At 39.0% G+C, this 10,707-nt stretch overlaps 1 protein-coding gene across 1 annotated transcript in view; it reads right to left on the reverse strand.

Annotated features, from left to right (window-relative positions):
* LOC104292642 (sodium leak channel non-selective protein) overlaps nt 1-5,730 on the reverse strand; it is a gene marked incomplete at its 5' end in the record, with an annotated part of 66,025 nt that extends 60,295 nt beyond the window's left edge. Inside the window, 2 exons of the mRNA XM_009892056.1 lie at nt 3,661-3,802; nt 5,594-5,730. Of these exons, the coding sequence (XP_009890358.1) occupies nt 3,661-3,802; nt 5,594-5,730 (279 nt within the window). The remainder of the gene's footprint in view (nt 1-3,660; nt 3,803-5,593) is intronic.
* Nucleotides 5,731-10,707: the final 4,977 nt, after the last annotated feature.

The following is a 10,707-nucleotide window of genomic DNA, read 5'->3' on the forward strand; positions in this document are numbered from 1 at the left end:
CTACATAGCCTCATTACCTCTTTGTAGTCCTCATGAGTAGCCAGCCCTTCCTTCCAAAGGCCATAAATCCTCTTTTTCTCCCTAAGTTGCAACCCTAGCTCCCTGTTCAGCCAGGCTGGTCTTTTTCCCTGATGGCTTGTCTTTTGGCACACGGGGACAGCCTGTTCCTGTGTCTTTAAGACTTCCTTCTTGAAAAACATCCAGGCTTCCTGGACTCCTTTGCCCTTCAGGACTGCCTGTCCAAGAATTTACGGAAATATTGGTTAGCTAAGGAAATTCCCAGCATACTGTGAATAATTTTCATACAAATGCGGAAGTATAAAAGAATGCTTCCCTTTCTGTCTCTAAAACTCCTCTTCTCCCACATCTACAATGTTCATTTAATACCATAGCTCCCTCTTTTCATTTTTTAACCCTTTCCTCAGATACTTTCCCCATCAACTTTATAACAGCCCTGCCTCCTTATCCTTGCACTTTTTCTGAGCCATTTTCCTTCTTTCATCAGAAAGTATCTTCATGGTACTTTCTGCTACAACAGGGGTATCCTCACCAACTGGGACAGTCCTGGTTTCTCTAATTAGATGCAGAGCGCTTCAACTCATGGCCTGCAGACCTAACCAGGACAGACTAGCTCATCACACCATGGAGGAGGTCAGTGGCAAGATCAATAGGTTTAAGAAAATTTGCTCAGCAGGACCTCAAGCTGAGAGCAAAAAATGACCATCCTGCATTTTGAGCAGAGGGAAGTTCAGAGAACTCCAGAGAAACACAGTCATACACACAGTTACAGATAGTCATAAACAACCCAACCAGAGCATCATGCTAAGCCGCCTATCAAGCATCTGTAACTGAGAGAGCCCACGTGTTGCTGGCATCGGATGTAGGTACTTACACATACTTTTTTTTATATTAGTGCTTGGATAGTTTACTACTTTGATAATAGTTTAGAAATTTGAAAGAGTTAAAAATACTTCTGGAACCCACAGACCTGACTAGAAAAAAGGAGTATAGCAGAGAAATCTGTTTTCCAAAGCTGTTCATTTGATTTGGCACAGGTGAAAATATTTTCAAACCAATTGTCATCATGGTTATGGTAATATATATGAATAAATATTTTTTTTCAATGATTTTGAGGAGGTAAAATAGCTTAAAAAAAGAAAGAATGCAATGAAAATTTACTCCCCTTTTACAAGGAAGTGGGTAATTATAATACTGAAAAGACTTACTAAACCCATTATGTAAGAGAACTAAGATAATCGATAACCACAAATTATGGGTCTGATTGATTTTGAACACAAACCCAACACCCATATATATAGTGCAAAATTTTTAAAGAAAGAAGAAAAGAACGTTGCTAAAGTGGAAATAAGGGAATATATGTATTAAGTACTTCCTATCACGTCAGCAGGTGTGGAACGCAGAAATACCGATATAAGTCCAGAAGAAAATGGAAGAAGTAGCCACAGTTCAGCCACCAAAAAGGAAGGACAGAGTCAAATCTGCCAGCAGAATCCCACCTTTTGATTCCACCCTATTTTTTTCATCAACTGCAATGCAAAAAAGATGTGGAAAGTTTCTGAAGCGATCACACTACTATCAGCAGCAACGGCAATGCATCCTACTAGGCACTGGGATTAGTAAAGTGTTTGGTCAGGTTTCTTTTTTCACAAAGAAAAGTAAAGTATGCATGTAAGGTTTATATTTAACTGCAACCAGTCATTCCAAGTTTGTTTTAAGGATAAGATATTTTTAAGAAGATTTGCTCATACAAAAGTGAGGTTGCCTTGGCAACTGTAACTATAGAAAGCCAGAGTAATTACTTTCACAAAATCCTTCCTAGTGCTTTCTCCCTCTTAATAGCAATGTGTAAATACCTTGTTTTAAGCTACATTTATCAGAAATATTACTTATCATTGATTCTACCCTTGAGGCATGGGAATCCAAAAGTGTGGGCTTAAAGCAGGTTGAATAGAGCAAAACCAATTTGAAAACACTTATTTCAATTCAAAAATCAGAGTCAGATCATGCATATTTGGTCTTGGAGGGAAGTGAAAATTTGAAAAGAATGCAGCATTCTGTTTTCATATTGCAAGATCTCATTGAATAAACTGTGCGATGTATTCATCTGTCTTTGAGCACAATAATGATTCACTTTTGTGAACAGCAAGCAGAAGGAATTAAGGTTGCAGTTTAATATACTTAAACTACATTCACGCAAACAGATCTACTGAATTATTGCACAGCTCTCCATTGCATACTCTGGACTTATCCGTGTGGCTGGGACAAGTTTAAGGTCCCTTCATCTCTTCATTACATGGTAGAAATGTACTCTGATTTCCCTGGCACAGTGTTTGAGATCCATCATTAGTGATATCTGGCATAGTTCTGCTGACCTCTAGGCTTGTCATTTAATAACTTATCCAATTTTTCTGCTGTGCTTGTTAGAGTAGATGATGTCCATTTAGGCTCGATTCATTCCTGTGGCCTTCCTTGTCTGATAAATATTTTACCACACACCTGCCTCTCAGGCCATGCTGTTCAGCTTTGGCTTACTGATGCCATAGAATACATTGGCTACAGGAATGGGTTCTTGCACTGAAATAGGGATGGAAATTAACAGTAGTTTGCAAATGGTCTCTTTTCATTCATTATCAGAAGAGTATTGTTTTCCCCAACTCTGCTTCCTGCTTGTACGAATGCTCTCCTGAATTATAGTTGCAAAGCACACACTAGAAAAGCCAGGGTCATACTGGGTAATAATACGTACCCTCTCTTTTCCTTGTCTGTGATTCTCTAACTCAAAATGTATTTACAACCCCCTGATGTTAATATTCAAATTCAAGCACCCTGTTATGAATACTGAAAGGACTTTCCTTTTGTCTGTTAAAATGTCACTAATAAGTTACACAATATTACAAGTGATCAAAAAGTGATATCAGTGTAGATGCCCCTAGAAATGTGGGAAACTAGTATCTTCCATGATGCACATGAAGATTTTTTTCTGCCTCTATAGTTTTGCAAGGTGCCAGAAGTCACACACATTTACTTATGCTGCTGCATCATCATCATCATCATTCCAGGCAGACCTGGTATTTTTCAAATCCAACCATCCATGCCAGTCCAGCTGGGAGACTAGCAGCATATAGCACAAAGGGTATCAAATATGTGTGTTCAACACCTGCTTTCTAGCAATTCCCAGGTCTACAGAGAGGTTAATCTCCTCTAAATAATTAGAATAATTCTTAAATTTTTACTCACCTCCAGTGATTATACAGAGAACTTGCTCCAGTGAAGTGCATTTTCAATATTGTAACAGTATCAAGGCACTCAAAAATCCAATGTGATATTCACAAACTTTACCTTTGCATTAGCTTCTCAGTGATTAATAGCAAGACTACTTTAAAAAGCAGCTTCATAAGATGTATACATTGAACAAAATTATGTATCAAATCCCAAATTTTGAATGAAGTCAAAGGAGACAGGAAAATTTAAACCAAATGAGGATCTGCTTGGATGTCTGTTTCAGGCTAAAATAAATATAGCCTTTTAGCCTGCGTTCAGTCATCCTAGCTTGTGTTCACTTTTATGTAGTTTGACAAACTGAATAATCTGAGGTCTTTCCTCACAATACTAAAGGAAAGACATATACTCTTGATTTACCTTTTGATCAATATATTTGTTTTCTTCAATTGCTGATCTTTTAGAGTGGTCACACGAGGAAGAAGATGCTGAGGGAAGTCTTCGCAGCAAACAGCTGGTATCTTGTTGCTGGCGATCAATAAACTGCTTCATAAAACTTTCCCTTGTGAACAAATAGAAGACATTGATGGATTAAAACCCCATGAAGAGTTAATATTTGGTTTTCTTTATGACATGTCACAACCTATTAGTGCTAAGGTGGATAAAATTCAAGAAAAAATTGTACTGGGCTATAGATGGGTACATGGACAGAGTGCTGAAAAAACTGATAACAAATTAATTTATTAAAGAAATCTATAACTGAATTGGGAGGTGGGTGGCTGGCGTGTAGTTTCAAGGAAAGTAAGTTTATTCCATTTATTTTGTATTTATTCGCTATTATTTCCTTCTCTTTCCTATTATTATATTTCTTTTATTTCCTATTATTCCTATTTATTTATTTATTTACCAGTTAAAGTGCTAAATATTTGAGGTGCCTTTTGCAGTTTTCAGCTCTTTTGAGCTCATTAAACAGCGAGTTGTTACTTCAATGTAAATCAAATACTGATATAATCCAAAGGAAACATACTCTTTGCAAGAAATTCTTTCTTGAAGATTTCCAGCAACATCTGTTCATATCATTGCTTTGAACGCCAGTATTAAGGCACTTCAGCAATTCTGTGCCTCACATATGGCACGTTTAGAATGCAGAAGCACTTCTGTTTACAACAAATGTACATTTATCTTGCTGTATTTTAAGTTTAGTAGAGTTGCCCTATTTTCAGTGTAAATTGACTATGTCAAAACTAATTTTTTATCTGGAGAGACAGTTCTACATCGTACAGGAACTTAAAGATATGACTTGCTGGTGACAGTTTGAAGTCTGTTTTGGTAGTTAGCATGATCACATATTAGTCTAGAGTATAAAAGCAGCTAGAAACACCAAAAATTCCCTAAGACTAGGAGAAGAATGCCCTCAATACAAAACCAAATAGCATTTTGATACTGAAAGCAAAACATTTATGACTGCTTCCTCGAGGTTTGGAAGGTTGTTTTTCCCGACCCTTCGGACCAGCCTTACTCTTTTCACACAGCTAAGATGATACAAACAGGTCAAACCCGTTGCCTGTTAGCCTTCTTGTGAGTTTTATCAAAAGAAATGTAACCTCAGGAGACCCAGAACAATGACAGCCATCTTTCACGCCATCCTCTCTCCCGGCAGGTGCTTGGCCGGGATACTGGAATGGGCACGGCCAGAGGACCCGTTTGGCCAGCCTGTGCTGTTGCAGCGGTCTTAGCAGCCTGTACGTGTTAGAGCAGTCCTTGGCTTTCTGTAAGCTTCTTTTGGGACCATGCCAAGAATAACTGTACCGTAACTGATGATCAAGTAGCCAACGGAGGGGCTGGTCCTTTGTTAAGGTGAGTTTTACAGGGAAGTAGTAACTATGCAAATACAAAGAGAGGACAAGGTCATCACAGAGTGACTGGTATTGGATGGCCTGTGTTATCCCCTCTAATGATTTGCTGTCAGTTGACCTCATCTTTCAAAAGCTGCATGAGAATTGATTAGACTGCTAGTTGTCTATGTCAGCCAAGAATCTAAAATCCAAATGGGAGTGAAGAAACAACAACACACTTTTCAATCATATTGTACTTGTGTCGACTCTGGTCAACCTAGTTGCTTTCATGAATACATTATAAGGAGTGCTAGAATTATATATTTTTTTTTTTCTTTCAGAAGTAGAAATGGGGTAAAACCAAAATGTCACATCCTCTCAACGCTAATGTTGATTCTGTTTCATCTCTGTTTTTCTGAACTATCTGCCTAATCCACAAGGAAAACAGTTAATAATTTTGGGTGCTATGTGGCACCACACAACTTTACAGAATACTAGCAAAGGAAATATTTCAATACCTTATTTTCGGAACTGTGAAATCTGAAGGTAGCTTGGAGATTTTCACCATTTGTGGCCTGTTTGGAAATTTTTCAAAGATGCGTAGACGCAATGGAAGCTTCTCCTTAGTATCTGCATTTGCTTCACTTTGCTTTAGCTGAAACCAAGGAAAGGAAAAAAATTACAGAAAGGGAAATTTTGATCTGTAATATCCCAGTCTTGTTTTTCAGAATCCAAATAATAACAGCAATCATTTAAAGGAACAGAAGATGGCAGCAAAGAACTACAGAGGGTAAATTTGACACTCACGAGTTTATTGATCTGCTTGTGCTAGAAGCTGACAAATACCTAACAATACCATGCCTTTAATTGAAAGTCATAAAATGGGAGGATTGCTAATAACTTTAATTTTTAAATACCAAGCATATCAGTGTCTCATTCAATATGCTTATTTCTGTGTTTTCTTCACAGATCCGTAACACTTTATCAAGCAAATAAACACCCATGATTTCTTATTAGGGACATCTTTCTGTATATGCTGACAGCTCTTCGATATTCAAATAGAACATAGCATTTTAAAAGGGAGCAATGTTAAAGGAATTCAGCTCTCAGAACATGAAAATAACAGGAAAATTGCATTTATATGAGTATTATAAGTAATAACAAAGGACTCAAAAGAATCCATCTACATCAGCAATTCTGATTCTGAGCTGCTGCAAATCCCTAACAAATGTTGCATTTATAAGTATCCACAAACAGTTATTCTGAGTAATATCACACATTTAAGTACAAAAAAGGCAGATACACCTATGTATGTGGCCAGATCTATCTAATGATACGAGATAAAAAAGATATGATAGAGATACGATTCCTGAATTCTGATTACCTTATGTAGCAATTCAGTTGTGTCATTGCAACAAAATACCAAGTCAAAAAGAATCAGTGAAATTAATTTTTGCATTTATTTTAAAGGGTATGTGTATTGCACACTATTTCAATAAGCATACATCTGAGATGATTTCAATTCTCTTTCTCCCACCTGCTTGTGAGCACAGGCTTAGAAGCTTACGTTTTAAAACAGATTTTCACCACCAGCACCTGCAGAGAATACTGCTGATAGACAGCAGCTATAGATTTTTACCAGGGGCAATTGCCTAGGAAGTCGAACAGAGTTTTAACTCTCATTTGCACTGCCTAGTGAAATGCATGCTCCCACAGCATGCTACAGAAGAACAACTGCTCTGCTGCACCATCATGCTATCAGCAACATTGCCACTTGCTGCCATAGGACAGCTTAAACTGAAAATCAATTCATATTCGGTTGGATATAAGTTGTCATCTGGACTGAAAACTGTTTGAAGAGCTACACACAAAGACTAATGATTAATGGTAAAGCACTGAGTCAGAATAGAAGGGGAATATTGCATAAATCTGTATTATGTCCAGTCCTATTTAATGGCTTCATTAATGATCCTTAAAAGGAAGAAATTATGACATTAATGAAATTCACTTGATATTAAAATGTGAAGAGTTGCAAATACCACAGCGGACAAGGAAAAGGACAAATTTAGAAATAGGGGCAGGAAATAAAAGACTGAAAAAATTATAGAGCAAGAATAAGAGCAAAAACCAAACAAGAACTTGTACGTCAATACAGCATCAAAAGGCCAGTTTGGGCACCAATTGCAATTATATTACCAGACAAAAGCTATGCTCACAACCCATCTCTGTTGGTTAGACATGAAAAAGTTTTAGAAAATGGTACAGAAGTCCACAGCTCCTCTCCCTGCTGCTTTGAAGAGACCATACTTGGGTATGCATTCACTTCTAAATACCATTTTATCAGTCTCACACTGACAAGCCAAAATTGTGCACAAAAGAGCCATGAAAACCAGGGGAGAGCTACGTAAACCTACTGGGGTGAGGGAGAAAAAACAGAGAAGAAAGACAAGGGGCCCAATATTTATACTACATCTACCATAACTGAGTATAAAGTAAGGGGAGGGGAGACTACGTAAATTTATGTAAGAAATATTTGAAAACAAATTGTTTCAAGAATATAATAGAGTATCCCACATACAGGAATGAGAGGATGAAATTAAGAAAGGGAATTCTTAGGCTAAGAATAAAGATTACTATCCTCACCGGGAAATCTCCGAGTGTTCAGAGGGAAGTGCCTCATCATTCCAAATCCAGACTAGACAGAACCCTTGAAACACCAGACTACTGCAGAAGGCAATTTCTCACTGTCGGAGAGGAACCGGATCGTCTAACGGGGCTTTTCTGCAACACTGTACTGTTGAAAAGCTTTAGGAAAGGTAATTTTTAGAGGGAAAAAAAGGTTTCCAGTTTCTGCTGGTTTGCTTTTTAATAAGAGATCATTGCTTAAATACACAGATTTTGGCATGGACAAACAATGTCCCTTACAGCTATGAACTCCTGTTCGCAGAAGTCAGTCTACACAGAACAGAGAGCATATGCCAGATTGCAATGTTGTCTCAGTGCAGAACAGATCAGGGAGAGCTTGGAAGCAGGAAACTATGCAGTGCAAAAGGTAAGCAAGGGGACAGCAACATCCCCTGTCTAAACAGGAGAATGATTCGAGAGAGGCTTTAAAATAACGTAAAGTCAAAGCAGTTCTACAGCGTATCTCCAATTACTCATGCTGTGATAATACTACATATTGGGGAGCACGAGGCATTTAGCTTCACTGAGTTCTTCTCTACGCACTTAGGGTGTAATTGTTGCTCCACATGACATGCATCCTATTTTGTATTGCTGCTTAAAACGCTTACATTTTCTTTACATTTCCTTATACGTTTCTTTACCGCATAACAAACACTTAAATTTTTTAAAGGTACAAGATTATGTTGAAATGTTGTAATGTTGGTACAGAGCGTTTCTAGAAACAGCTAACCCCAAAATAAAATATCAGGACATTTTATCTATGATGTTTAATTTTATTATTATTACTATTGGCAAGGACTGGTCTGATTTGCTCTGTGTGGTCCTCAATCTCCAGATCCAAAAGAGCCTACTGGGAGCAGTTCACCAACATTCTGTCAGCCTGGCCTGGATAAATTCTCTTGTGGCTGCTAGAATGGTTCCTGCAAAGCCATAGAAGGAATTTATGTCTATTTCCACTATTTCCATGGTGCTTGAGTTTACAGGGACAGATTTAATGGCACAATACGTACAATACAACTGTCTGCTCTGACCCTAGATCAGAACTTATCCAAATAGTATATAAAGGGCGAGGAGTGGCAGAGAGGAAATCTTAATTTGGGATTCCAATGGTAGCTTGAATAATACATTCAGATATAGGTCCCTGAAATCTAAGCTCTCCCTGATCCGTTCACATAATCGTCTTAGATCAGTACAAAAGACAGCTGTAAGAATGGCAGACTTATTGGTTAAGAGAGCGTATCTGTGGGTTTTTTTCTCCCAGAAAGGCATTATGGCCATGTCTCCATTTGGTTCAGAGCAGTCTGAAGTGAATCCCCCAATCATCAGCACTTGCTGTTTGCTGATTTAGTTTATGAGCTGTGTTAGCAAGTAAAACAGATTCTTCTTGGAGGAAGCAAAACCCCAAGCTCCAGCTCGGTGACACACAAATGCACTCCAGGCACTGAGATCCGAACCAGTGACTGGTCCTTCCGGTGGTTTCATGCCTCATGTGTGATGGGGCACGTAGCCCAGTGCGAGACTGAATCTCTTCTGAAGCAAAGCCCTCTCAGCTGCACACACTATAAGCAACTGATTCATCATACTGATTCTCTCCCATGGCACAGCCCAGGCATCAGCGCGGGATAACCTCATTCATACTACTTAATGCAGCTTCAGCTGTAAATTTCTTTGTGACTTCAAGTCTTCCTTACAAAAAGGCAACTGCTACAACCAGCTTTAGCATAATTAAGATCTGGGCCCTTGAAACTGAAGAGAACCTGTAAGTGGTTGTCCTAAATACACACAGTAGCATAAATGGTGGTGAAACGGGAAGACTGGGGTAGAGGCAGGGGGAATAAATGAGACAGCAGGTAATGACCAGTGAGAAAAAGGGGCAGGGTTAGCTCTTTAACACAGACGCACCTTGGCCGTGGTCAGACAATTGTGCTGGGATGGTCAGAAAAGCAATCGCTGCCTCACAGGAGGTAACAGCCTTCCCGGCAGGAAGCTGGCATCTCCCACATCTCCCACACTGGTCCTATTCACAAACCATCCCACCTCTGCCAGCTACTAAAGCTCTCTCATTTGTGTTTCAGAAATGAAAGTGGTGACATTTAAAAATTAAAAAAACCTCCAACAAATGCTACATTACAGTACTTGAGCCACACAGTGTTATGTAGAACCTAAAGAGGTGAGTAAGTCAATAAAAGGTGGTTCTTAATTTTTTTATCTTAAAAAGTTGTAGTACTAAAATCGCCCAGATATTATTCACTGCAAACATGGTAAGGGTGAAAGCAGTGAGTTCTAAAGTGCATACTGCAACTTCTTTGATAGCAGTGACTGGAGATGCTGAAAAAGCGTTGAAGCATTGGAGGGAGACAAGCAGCAGGACCTGATTAAAAGACCTGCATTCCCACAGTCTCCCCCTGCGTTCACCAGGAGAGATGTGACACAGCGCACTTCAAATCTTCAGGTGAATGCAGGGCGGTGTCATGCCTGCCTTCCAGCCTGTGTCCCCTTCTACAGCAGCAGGACGTTAGAAGTGTGTGCACATGCAGAGGTCTCATTCTGGACTTGGGTGGGAGCCGACAGCCCGGAATGTGGAAATGCTCCGGGGTCTGGTAATATGAACAAGATCGCTTCAACAGTTCAAAGGGCTGACTAAGGTGAGTATCTCTTAATATCACCAAATTGCAATAGGAGACAGAAACATCCTCAAAAGTAATGTTCTTGGCAAAGCGAACCGAAAGGTCAGATTTAACACAGTCATTAAGTTTCTAAGACATTGATGCTCTGGTGGGAACATGTCAAAGAAGAAACAGAGTTAATGATAGCCAAAGGGCTAAGACCTACCCTTCCTAATTTTTTGTTTTATTCTCTATTCATTTAATTCCGATCATGGAAGAAGAGCCAGTAATGTGCAAAATGTAAAGCGTGAAAGATTCGGTTTTCATATGGCCTGTGAGGC

This window comes from Charadrius vociferus, unplaced genomic scaffold, assembly GCF_000708025.1.
Source record: "Charadrius vociferus isolate BGI_N301 unplaced genomic scaffold, ASM70802v2 scaffold110, whole genome shotgun sequence".
In the NCBI taxonomy this organism is placed as follows: domain Eukaryota; kingdom Metazoa; phylum Chordata; class Aves; order Charadriiformes; family Charadriidae; genus Charadrius; species Charadrius vociferus.